At 39.2% G+C, this 12,452-nt stretch overlaps 1 protein-coding gene across 9 annotated transcripts in view; it reads left to right on the top strand.

Moving 5' to 3' along the window:
- METTL5 (methyltransferase like 5) overlaps window positions 1-12,452 on the top strand; it is a 46,575-nt gene that overhangs the window by 22,877 nt on the left and 11,246 nt on the right. For 6 of the 9 annotated variants that reach the window (XM_033944169.1, XM_033944168.1, XM_033944167.1 and 3 more), the window contains exons 4-8: window positions 1,761-1,945; window positions 2,715-2,797; window positions 4,474-4,525; window positions 5,816-5,865; window positions 7,151-9,206. In XM_033944169.1, coding sequence (XP_033800060.1) covers window positions 1,761-1,945; window positions 2,715-2,797; window positions 4,474-4,525; window positions 5,816-5,865; window positions 7,151-7,192 — 412 coding nt within the window. In that variant the 3' untranslated portion in view covers window positions 7,193-9,206. Of the gene's footprint in view, window positions 1-1,760; window positions 1,946-2,714; window positions 2,798-4,473; window positions 4,526-5,815; window positions 5,866-7,150; window positions 9,207-12,452 lie in introns of those variants that run through there. The other 3 variants (XM_033944166.1, XM_033944172.1, XM_033944173.1) reach the window with 3 other exon arrangements.

The following is a 12,452-nucleotide window of genomic DNA, read 5'->3' as shown; positions in this document are numbered from 1 at the left end:
CTCAGGACTCAAGGATCTCCCGTATGAGGAACGGCTGGGTACATTGCAGCTATACTCACTCGAAGAACGCAGGGAGAGGGGAGACATGATTGAGACTTTCAAATATGTCACGGGCCGTATTGAGGTAGAAGAAAATATTTTTTTTTCTTAAAGGACCTACGGCAACAAGAGGGCATCCGATGAAAATCAGGGGTGGGAGATTTCATAGCGACACCAGGAAGTATTTCTTCACCGAAAGAGTCGTTGATCATTGGAATGATCTTCCACTGCAGGCAATTAAAGCCAGCAGCGTGCTAGATTTTAAGAAAAAATGGGATAAGCATATGGGATCACTTCAAGGAAGAAATTAGGGTGGTGGGTCATTAGAGTGGGCAGACTTGTTGGGCCATGGCCCTTTTCTGCCGTCATTTTCTATGTTTCTAAGTTTTGTACCTGGGCAATGGAGCGTTAAGTGACTTGCCCAGGGTCACAGGGAGCTTGCAGTGGAAAATGAACCAGTTCCCCACTGCATTATTAGGCTATTCGTCCACTTCACTTTAGTACCTAATACAGTGTCATGCAAATTTTCCAGCCAATGGCACACTAAATGCAGTGTCTGGCTGTCGAGGCAATGAAGACATGCACATGCGTGACATCATTGCTTCGATGTCCGCACATGCGCGGAGGCCCATCTCGCCACAATCTGCTTTGGTGGATCCAGGAGGTGTGGGGAGAGGAGGAGAGACACCAGCCAGTAGAAGAGTCATCCGCACCAGCTGACTTCCTACAGGATGTGCTTTTCGCAGTGAGAGGCACATCCTGTAGGCAGTCAGCCGGCATGGATGACTCTCCTCCTCGCCAGTGTGTCATTGCACATCTGAAATCTCAGGAGGCACACTGGTGTGCCGCGGCACACAGTTTGCGATACGCTGACCTAACACAACTTATAGAAGGACCCCCTACTGCCTAGGTCCAGGTTATTCTTATTGTTCACCTCCTTGAGTAAATAAATCATAAGAATATAAAATTATATATAGTTGAAGGATAAATTCAGTTCATGAAACTGTTTCCATAAGATACACAAGATAAGTTACATTAATAAAATGTGCTTCTAAATTGTAACATGTCAAATTTACCCTGTGTCAGTATTTATAAGGTGTAATATAAGGGAAAATGTATGAATTTCATTAAAAATTGTAATGGCTAAAAACCTTGAAAGAGTGTCCTATGATATCTGGTGGAACACTACTTGCCTGACAGTCAAATACGAGAAAATTGCTGCGGAAAGATTAGGCTTGATGCATAAGTTTAACAGGCTTTGGGGCCCCTTACTACAATATGCTGATTTACCATTTAATCCTCCAGATTAACCCTTATTATTCATGACACTCTTACATTATTATGCCCTTTGACTATATTTGACATTATAATCGAAATCATAATTCCTCTATGCCTCATTATCTTAATGTTATTGATTATTATGTTGGTACATGTTTATCATTTGATTGTGTACAGACTTTACATCAGTGTTTAAGTACAAGATATCCTGATCTGTTCTTTCCTCCCTTTTTCTTTTTCCCTCTTCCTGGAAATACTAATCCTTTGTATTATTGTTCCCCTGGTTTGGGGCATTACATTACGGATCTGCTATGATTCAATATACGTCTTAATGCAATGTTTTGATGTTACACATCTGTATTATTTTCTGTTTTGTTGTAAAACCTTAATAAAAACTCATTGAACTTAAAAAAAAATTGTAATGGCTGTTCTCCCTGTTGAAGGTTGTGTGTAGGTTTTGACCTAGATGAAGATGCACTGGAAATATTTAAAGCAAACGTCGAAGAGTTTGAACTGACAAATGTTGACATGATTCAGTGCAATGTTTGCTCTCTACCATCAGACAAAATGCTAAAAAGGTTTGATACGGTGATAATGAACCCTCCGTTTGGAACAAAATATAATAAAGGTCAGTGTTGTTTATTTGTAGTAAATCTTTCATTCTGTTTCCATCATACAAAAAGTGAAATCTAATAATCACCACCTCCTCCATCAGGAAATATTAAACTAGCCTGCTCCCATCCAGCAGCAATAAAGCCAAACTGTTGCAAAATATGGACAAAAAATTACTTTAGAAGTATATCTACTATAAAAGGTGCAACCAGCTTTCCTGTACATTTAGATGTTGGTTGCACTTATATATGTGGGGAATGAACATTGATATAAATGAAATGCTCTTTTTTCATGATTTGTAGGATAAGCCTCAACAGTACCAAGATAATTTGCATTAGTTCAGGAAGCCAGGGACTCGCAGATCTCTAAACAAATTACTGGTGCTCTGGTAAATGCAAGGCAGTGCCTGTTTCGAGGTGCTGTGGAGCAGACCTGTACAATGAGAAGCAGCACATAGTTTGGTGTTGAAGATTTCAGGGAATCTGTGCTGTATATAGTTTAGCTTGTCGGCATCTACTCGCAGTTGCATTTCACTTTATAGGTAACTGTGGCCAATGTGAATTTTGAGCGTTACTGCAGGTAGCATCTTGTAACAAGAACCAATCTATGTCGAAGTTTGAACATTTTTTGCATGAGAATCTGGGCCTTTTAGACTGACATTACTATACATTAGTTGATAATCTCTAAACTTAGGGAATTTGAGAAATTGTGGATTTTTTTCTTTTGGTTTTTAACTCGGCTATAAAGTCTACAGTAAAAATCAGTTGGTGTATGTCCTTTCACAGGTCTGGATATGACTTTTCTCAAGACTGCTTTACAGATCGCAAGAGAAGCAGTATATTCATTGCACAAAACCTCTACCCGAGAAGTAAGTAAAATAAAATAAATTGAATATTTCAGCTATAAGGCAAAGGCTCAGCCAGCCACTTTTTCCCCTGACCACTCCAGCTCCAGCCCAGTCAGAAGCTGTGCAAACTTCCTGCATTATTATTAAGGATTACTAGTGGACTGGAATGGAGACACAAGGGGCTTGATTCTAAAAAGTTCTATTAGAGATACCTAGGTTACATTGAGGATGCCTAGCAGCACCTAAGTTAATTGTTTTTTAATGGGTTAAATGGCACAATAATTGACCACACCATTAAAACCCAATTATTTTAATTGTTAATTTGAGTTTTATGGAATACTTGTCCTGTTTGGACTGTCTCTTGAATGTTTTAATGTACAGTACTGTGTATGTGTAGCAACAATACAGAAATAAGTAGTAGTAGAATATCATGTGATGTCTAGCAATACCTGTCAGGGTGCCCTGCAACACCTAATGACGCCTACCTGAAAAGTAAGCATGGTTTGGGGCAGACTTACCTGATTGACTTAGGTATCTTGAGGTAGATGATGGGAAATTAGGCTAGGTCCCAATTAGATTATTTTAGTATTTTGTATTCAGGTATGAGGAATAGGATACAACTATTGCAGAATATGACTGCTCAAATGATATTTAGACAGGGTAAGTTCACTCAAGTGTCACCTTTGTTCCAAGAGCTTCATTGGTTATCATTCCAAGCACAAAATAGCATTTAAAACTTGTTTTATTTTTAAGACTTTTTATGGACTGACCTCGGCACAGGTTTTTCAAATAATATCTTTTCCAATTAGATCTAATTCCAGTCAAACATCTCATAGACTAGATATAGTTACACCTTTGTTTAAAGGAATTAGACTAAAACATTTCTAGTAAATTCTTTCTCTTATCAGTCTGTACAAATTCGGAATGCTTTATCTCAGTCGTTGAAAAATCAATTTTCATATATGCTCTTTTGGAAAGGTCTGAAGACATAGTTCTATTATTAAGTCGTGCTAACTGATTTAGCATGCGCTAAATGCTAAAGACACCCATTATATTGTATGGGTGCCTTAGGATTTAGCGCGTGCTAAATCAGTTAGCGCGCCTTAATAAAAGGACCCCATATTTATTTGAGAAGTTTATAAGTTAGAAATTTTATGATTATATGTTTGTGATGAATTTTATCCTTTAATAAGTAGGAATTTTTTTTTTTTAATTCTTTATTGATTTTTAATCAAAAACAGTGTCATACAAATGAAAGAACAAAAGATATTCCACATATTACACTATTATCTATACAGGTAACATAAATATCATTCAATAATTTATTTCAATGTTCTATACCATTCTCCCAAAGGAGCTCGGAACGATTTTCATGAATTTATTCAGGTACTCAATTTTTATTGTGAGCTGCTCTGAACCTATTTGTAGGAATAAAAGTGGTTTATAAATACCAATTTAGATTAGATTAGTTTGCTTAGGTGCCGCTAGGCATCATTCTATAAAGGACACCTAGCAGTTGATTGACAACTGCGCAGAGTGGCATCTACAAGTTAAGCATTGCTAGGCACCATTTATCAGGCCTAAAGTGCCTTCAGTGAGCCTTATGCTTCTTCCCTTATTTTAGCTTACCTCACTTAATGTAGATGAGGGATCATACACAGCTGCACACTGTTCACTAAAGTTTGGTTTCTTGTCAGCATATTCAAAAGAAAGCAGAAGAATGGAAAATAAAGATGGAAGTAATAGCGGGTAAGTTCTCTCTCCCCACCCAAAAAAAAAATTCCATAATGCTGATTTCTAATGCAATAGGAATGGGAATGGTACATGGACAGAGTGGGGCAATGCCAGACAAGGGAGGGGGTATAAGGACACAGAGGGAAAGTACTAGATGCAGGAGCGGGTGGGGGGGGGGACATAGGGATATAAAAAGTATATTAGATAGATTGTGAACCCACTGGGACAGACAGGGAAAAATGCTTGAATACTTGAAACATGTAAACCGTTCTGAGCTCCCCTGGGAGAACGGTATAGAACAGTATAAATAAATGGTATAGAACGGTATAAATAAATATAGAGGAGTGATGCGGTACACAGGAGGAGGGGGATCATAGAATGGTGAGATGATGAAGGCAGGGAGATGGGCACAGGGGAAATACTAGAAAGGGACGTATGGAGACATATAGAAGGGAGATGCTGAACATGGGGAACAATACATACACAGAGATAGAAGATAGATGGTGAGCATGGAGACCCTGGCAAGTGAGTTAAGAGAAGACAATAAAACATAGACCAGTGCCTGAGACCAACATGATTTGAAGAATAAAATAATGAGACAACAAAAGGTAGAAAAAATAATTTTATTTTCTATTTTGTGATTAAAATATATCAGATTTGAAATACGTATCCTGCTAGAGCTGGTATTAGACATTACTGGGGACCGCAAAGTCCAGACCATGCTTCTTTAGCTTCCAGATGGCTTAGGGCTCTCTCTGACCAGGTGGCAGCTGCCCTAGTTGCACTCCCCTAACACTATTCCTGATAGTATTCTGTTAGCATGATTTTTCTGTATAGCATTCTGTAATAATTTGGCTTATTCAGTTTTCTCGATAGTGGAGGGGATATTTGTGAAGGGGAGGGGAGGAGAGACAGGGATTTTGTTGATCCTTGCTGTGTATTATTTGTGTTCATAAAACGACAATTGTACAGAATATTGTTTCTTTTTATACTTTAATAAAATAAGTTTAGTATAAAATCATAACTATTCGAGGCTTGTGCGGATGGGATGGGGGCCGAGCTCAGGATAGGACTGAGCTTGTGGGGATAGGGACAAATTTTTGCCCTGCGTCATTCTCTAGAGGTGGAAACTTGTTTAGTCCAGTCTAGATGTCCAGTCCTGCGTATTCCCTGTAAGACTTTGTTTAAATCAGAACAATAAAGGAGGAGGGTAAAGTGGACATGTTAAAGAGACCAGGGTCTAATTTTATAATATACTTTGTATAGGAAGCTGAATTTTTCTTTTTATTCTCTTGTATACTACAGAACTTAGATATGACTTACCAGCATCATTCAAGTTTCATAAGAAGAAGTCGGTAAGATTCGATGTAGAAAATATTTCCAGTCTCTCTCTGCATGTTAGACAATCTTGATTTAACATCCACTGAAAGTTTCTTTAAAATGTGACTTAAACCAAAATAGGAGTGCATTAGCTATGAACATAGTTTGAACTTTTTACTTAAAGAAAAAAAAAGGATCTGTGCAGTATATGCCATGCTTTTCATTTGTTCAGAGCGACGGTGGCTTCTGGTACTCCACATAAAATATGAGCAAGTAGTTCACAGACCTGCCACAGTAACCTACTGCATCTTTTACTCACACACTGGGGAAAAACCTTTGCTGTATGTCTGTTTTTTCAAGGGAGCCATAATTTTTCTGTATTATAGACGAAGAACATCTTCTAAAAAGCAAAATTTAAGGAAGCAGTTGCTTCAGCTGCAACTAAAGATGACAAACTTTCTCTTAAGAAAAAAATTTAAATCTTTAGGTTTTCATTTTTTTTTAACAGCTACTTTCACAAATTATTCTTGTAGTCACAGAAGAAAATCTAGTGTGAAGACTGAGGATGTTCTTTAGCAATTAGGGCTTTGTTTCTTTTTTACTGTTTAGAAAAGGTTTCCTCAGTTACTTAGGTAAAGCAAAACATTGCTGGTTTAGGTCTGGCAGCCCCATTTTGGATTATGGACCCATTAGGACAGAAGCAAGTGGGGATTGCCCCATCTTCTTTTTCAAACAGGCTATGGGAAATAGAATGGGATGAAGCCCCGAATCTTAAATAATTTTTCTTTTGGTTTTGTGTTGTTAGTGCTTATAATGTGTGTGTTATTACAAGTGTTAATATACATCACAGTGTACAACCCCCCCCCCCCAACCCACCACCATCACCACCACTAGTCTGCACGGGACATGTCAAGTATTTAAGTTTTAAAACAATTTTGTGATATCCGTCATGCTTAGTGTTAAATTCATCCATCATTTGTCCTGGTGCTGCCCCACCCTCTAACTTTTAATGTATCAGTTAGTCTCAGGGGATAACAAGCCCACTTTAGTCTCCATGCTTAGAACTGTTCAGGGGTGGAAGGATGGACTAAACACTTGAACCAGAAAAGAAAAAGGATCTTCAGTTAAGATTTTATTGATACTTGAAAGCAAAAGCAGTGCCATCAGTCTTAGAATTTGGGCTAAATTTAAATTTCCCTAATGTTTTGGAGGGAATAAAGCCTTCCTAAAGTAAATAGTATAAACAAAATTATAAATAAAAAACAAGTTCTTGGAAAGTTATACATTTGAAGAAATCAATTAAAATTTCTATCATTGCAGGTTGATATCGAAGTGGACTTCATTCGCTTTTCTCCTGGTTGACTTCTAAACCCAAGAAGCTCTTAAATCATTTTAAAAATCTTTCAGGGCAATTCTATAATGGGCGTCTTTATTCAGGTGTCAAACTTTATAGAGTACTCACAGATATGTACTTAAGTAATGTCAATAATTACCATTTATGCACATAAGGGCTAGGTGTTATGTTATATAAAAAGTGTGCCTAAGTTGTTTACCACATAATTATGTGAGGGAACATATTCTTGGATGAAGCAGAGGCTTGTCATGATTATTCCACCTACCAACACATCAGCTTACAGAATACTATCGGTTACATGAATTGTAAGGTAAACTTAAGTGTGGCAACTTATGCCTTTTATTGAGCTGTTGTAAGGTGTTGTTCCTAAGTTTTTCAACAGACTAAAGCTACCATGTGCTTTCTATACCAGGTTAGACGTGCCACACTAAACATGCTCCTTAATGTTTACTTTATTAAACTTACTCTACCACTTGGCTTTAAACAAGAACATGATGATAGACAACATCAAAATCAAAAACAATATAGAAAGGAACTCCAGTAATTAGATAGGAAAGCACCCAGAGACATAAGAGCATAGACATTTAAGTGTCACTTTATAGAATTGCCCTTTTTCTATTTAAAACTATTGTTTGCTGATCCTTTGTTTGGCTTTTAGCTGGTCTGCTGATTTCCTCCAAGGTTTTTTTCTTGGCAGGGATTGAAACTTCTTTCCACTTTTGTGTTCTTTTGATGCTGGTTCTTCAATTATGTCCTTTTCTTTATTGTGACTAACAAAAGTTAAGATTAGCCAGTTTGGGGGGGAGTTATCAATGTGGACTACTGTTAAGAAGTGTAATTTTACCATTGACTTGTGCTAATTTAGCACAAGGCCCATTTTATGCAATGAAACCTAGATACTAATAAATGGGATTAACGCTGAAATAACACATTTTAACAGTAGCCCACAGTGAAATCATCCCCCCCTTTCTGATCTTGAAAAGTGTTTGTGAATGCACTGACTCATTTAAATGTAAGGGTCTGTTACAGACTCTGTGACCTTGAACAAATCACTTGCCTATTGCTCAGATACTCGCTTAGACTAAGCTCTTTGGGCAGGGACACACACCGTACAAAGCTGTGATTACTAGCAGTGCTAAATGTCCTCCCCCTCTGCAGAAAGGGAGTCAAGCGGTAATTAGGCAAGCTCCAGCAGGCTGAATTCTTTGCCCTCTCACAACTCTAAGGACACTGCCTTCACTGCTATCAGCTCTCATCGCCCTTGGGAGACTCCAGGAACCCTAAGGAAGCAAGTTATTAATAAGTTGGAAACTGCAGAAGCTGATTTTCCAATGCAAAAAGCACATGGGTCCTGAACCTTTGGGTAGTGTATCTTCACCCGCAAGGGATGCGGAAGGTATCATCTTACATTTTCAACTCCATCTCTCTGCATCACTGGGCACTGCCCTCCTCAGTTTTTTCTTTCAGAAAATGAGAAAGAGGTGCCTCTTTCATCTGTTCTGCTTAATATTTATTATTTCCTGGTATTCAACATTTTTTTTCAAGGCTTTGGGTGCTCTAGGGCAGTGTTTTTCAACTCGGTCCTGGATCCTGGAGTACCCCTTTGCCAGTCAGGTTTTCAGGACTGTTTTTGATATCCACGTTGAATTTGCCTACACGGGCTCCTAGAAATGGGCCGTATCGCCTTAACCCCCCTATTGAAAAAACCCGACCTCGACCCTTCCACACCATCCAGCTATCGCCCAATAGCAAATATCCCTCTCCTAACCAAGATGCTCGAGTCCATCATATCGACCCAACTCTCATCCTATCTAGAGAAATTCTCCATTCTCCTACCTTACCAATTTGGCTTTCGCCCCAACTTCAGAACTGAATCCTTATTGACCTCCCTAATTTCCAAGGTTCAACAACTTCACTCCTGCAACAAGTTCGCCGTCCTCCTGCAATTCGATCTTTCTGCCGCTTTCGACGTTGTGCACCATGATATTCTAATTTACCAACTCTCTGAGATTGGCATCACCTCTACAGTCCTTGAATGGTTCTCAAAATTCCTTCGTTCCCGATCCTACATTGTCAACATGAATGGCACCTCATCCTCCCCCTGGAAACCAATCCTGTGGAGTCCCGCAAGGTTCACCTTTATCTCCTATCCTTTTCAACATTTATATGTCCTCTCTAAAACTCCTCCATCTATCCCCCCTTGAAACAATTTACACCTATGCTGATGACATCCTTGTCCTCCTCGAGACCGACTCGAACCTCACTAATCTCTCAGAGAACATATCCTCTTGTATCTCGAACCTCCAACCGTGGGCCCACACCGTCCAAATGAAATTGAATGAATCCAAGACAAAACTACTTTGGCTTGGCCCAAAATTAGTTCAGCTACCCACCTCAATCCCACTGTCCTCTGGCTCCACTCTGCAGCTCGAATTCTCCAGCAAGGTCCTGGACGTTATCATTGATTCTACATTGTCCTTCAATGACCACCTCAACTCCCTGGTAAAAAAAATGCTATTTCAGCCTACACATGCTGAGGAAAGTAAGATCCTGTTTCCATCAAAAACATTTTGCTGTTCTCGTCCATTCCATCATCTTCTCCAGACTGGACTATTGCAATTCTATCTTCATAAGCCTAATGAAGAAAAACCTTCACAGACTCCAACGGATTCAGAATGCCACGGCCAAGCTTATCTTTGCAAAAAGTAAATTCGATTGCGTCTCACCGCTCCTATTCAAGCTTCACTGGCTTCCGATAATTTCCAGAGTCCACTTCAAATGCATCTGCCTAACTTTAAAGATCCTCCACGGCATCCTTCCTCCATTAATTCCACTTTCTTGGAACTCCTCAAATCTTAATACCAATAGACCTACCCAAAAATCGAAATTATCCTTCCCCTCATTAAAAGGCATTTCCCACCCAGGAAAACTGGGGACTTCCCTCCCCTTCAGATTCACCGAGCTCTGGAACAACCTTACCTCCCCTCTTCGGAACCTGAGTTCTCTCCAACCCTTCCGTGAGCATCTGAAAACCTGGCTTTTCTCAAAAATCTAACACTCCCTCCTCATCTGACATCCTAGTCCTCTAAACATTCTTCTTTCCTCCGATCTTCATCTAGCCCTTTCCTTGGAGTTCCTTTCTCACCACAATTCCTGTAAACCGTGCCGAGCTCCACGACTATGGAGATGGTGCGGTATACAAACCTAAGGTTTAGTTTAGTTTAGGATCGGAGAAAACTTTTTCTGAGTACGAGGGAAGAAGTAAAAAAAAAAAAAAAAGGGAGTTATATTCTTGCTAAGTTATCCATGTAAATGTATCATTTGCTATACTGGGATCGAATATGTATTTTTTGTACTGGAGCAACTTCGTAGCTTTCTGGACACAAAGAAAGTTATATAGTTAGTGGCTGCTTTAAAAGAAAATGAGCTGGTTTTTTTCTATAATAACGTTAAGCCTTTTCTTCTACAATGATGTTTAATTAGTTAGTTCTTATCTTTTCTTATTTGCTTCTCCACCTTATTGAGGTCAAATAAGAACTTACAATGTTTGTTAGGATTTAATAGTTTCCAAGTTATTGTAAATTTGATTAAATGCGTATCAAAATACTAAGGGCTCCTTTTACAAAGGTGCGCTAACGTTTTTAACACATGCACCGGATTAGCGTGCACTAGCTGAAAATCTACCGCCTGCTCAAAAGGAGGCGGTAGGGGCTAGCACGCGCGGCAGTTTAGCGCGCACTATTCCGTGCGTTAAGGCCCTAGTGCGGCTTTGTAAAAGGAGCCCTAAGCGTATTACAGCAATAAAATAGGGTAAGAACAGAAATAAAACCAGAATTAAAAACAACAGTATTAAACAGATGAAATATACTCAGACAAACAAGACACAAAATAAATGTAATAAGAACAAAAGGATAGGGGGAGAATTACAATAAATACAGAAAAGAAAACTTATATGGGAAAAAAACAAAAGGACTAAGGGGTTCAATAAGAAAAGAATAGTAGCATAGTTAACCAAAAGCATCAATGAATAAGAAGCTTTTTAAAGCTCCTTTAAATTTATCTAAGTTTTGCTCTACCCGAAGATAAGTGGGTAATGCATTCCAGAGTGTGGGTATGGTAATTGTTGTTGTTCTATGGATATTTATTATTTTTAAAGAAGTAACCCAAAGTAGATGCTGTCCAGAGGATCTTAAGGATCTATTAGATTCGTAAGAACATAAGAACTGCCATCTCCGGATCAGACCCTAGGTCCATCAAGTCCGGTGATCTGCTCACGTGGAGGCCCAGCCATGTGTGACCTGGCAAAAACTTAGTCACCCATATCCTTCTATGCATCTTTCGAGGAGATGTGCATCTAACTTGCCCTTAAATCCTAGAATGGTGGGTTCCGCAGCAACCTCCACCGGGAGAGCGTTCCAGGTGTCTACCACTCGCTGTGTGAAGCAGAACTTCCTGGCATTTGTCCTGGGCTTGTCCCCCTTCAGCTTCAGTCCATGACCTCTTGTCCTAGTCACTTTTGACATCGTAAATAACTTTTTATCCTGCTCTATCTTGTCGATTCCTTTTATTATTTTAAAAGTCTCAATCAGATCCCCTCGCAGTCTCCTCTTCTCAAGGGAGAACAGTCCCAGTTTTCTAAGTCGTTCTTTGTAGTTCAAGTTCTCCATATCTTTTACCAGCTTCGTTGCTCGCCTCTGCACCCTCTCCAGCAGTTTTATATCCTTCTTTAGGTAGGGAGACCAGTGTTGGACACAGTATTCCAAGTGTGGTCTGACCATTGCTCTATAAAGCGGCATTATGACCCTCTCCGATCTACTCGTGATTCCCTTATTTATTATGCCCAACATTCTATTTGCTTTCTTTGCCGCCGCTGCATATTGTGCTGACGGTTTCAGGGTCCTATCTATCAGTACCCCCGGGTCTTTTTCTTGTTCGCTCTTACCCAGAGTTGCACCTGACATGCTATACTCGTGCTCCTTGTTCTGTTTATCAATGATTGCTGGTTCTTTAGTTTTGAGGGTTTTGAATATTAAAAGGACATGTATTGGGCTACTTTTGTAACCTGAATGTTAATGCCTATAAGATTATTATTTCTTAGGGAAATTTAATTTGAAATTGTAATACCAATGCTCTGTTTTTCTGTAAGAAGAGGTTATCTTGTGTATTTGTTTTGAGAAATGAATAAGTAAATATTAAAAAAACACAACAGTGAGAGAGATGTTCAATCTCTCCCGCTGCCAACCAACAACCCCCTCCCCCCCGCAGCAG

This window comes from Geotrypetes seraphini, chromosome 5, assembly GCF_902459505.1.
Source record: "Geotrypetes seraphini chromosome 5, aGeoSer1.1, whole genome shotgun sequence".
Taxonomy (NCBI): Eukaryota; Metazoa; Chordata; class Amphibia; order Gymnophiona; family Dermophiidae; genus Geotrypetes; species Geotrypetes seraphini.
This window is presented reverse-complemented; position numbering and strand designations above follow the sequence as displayed.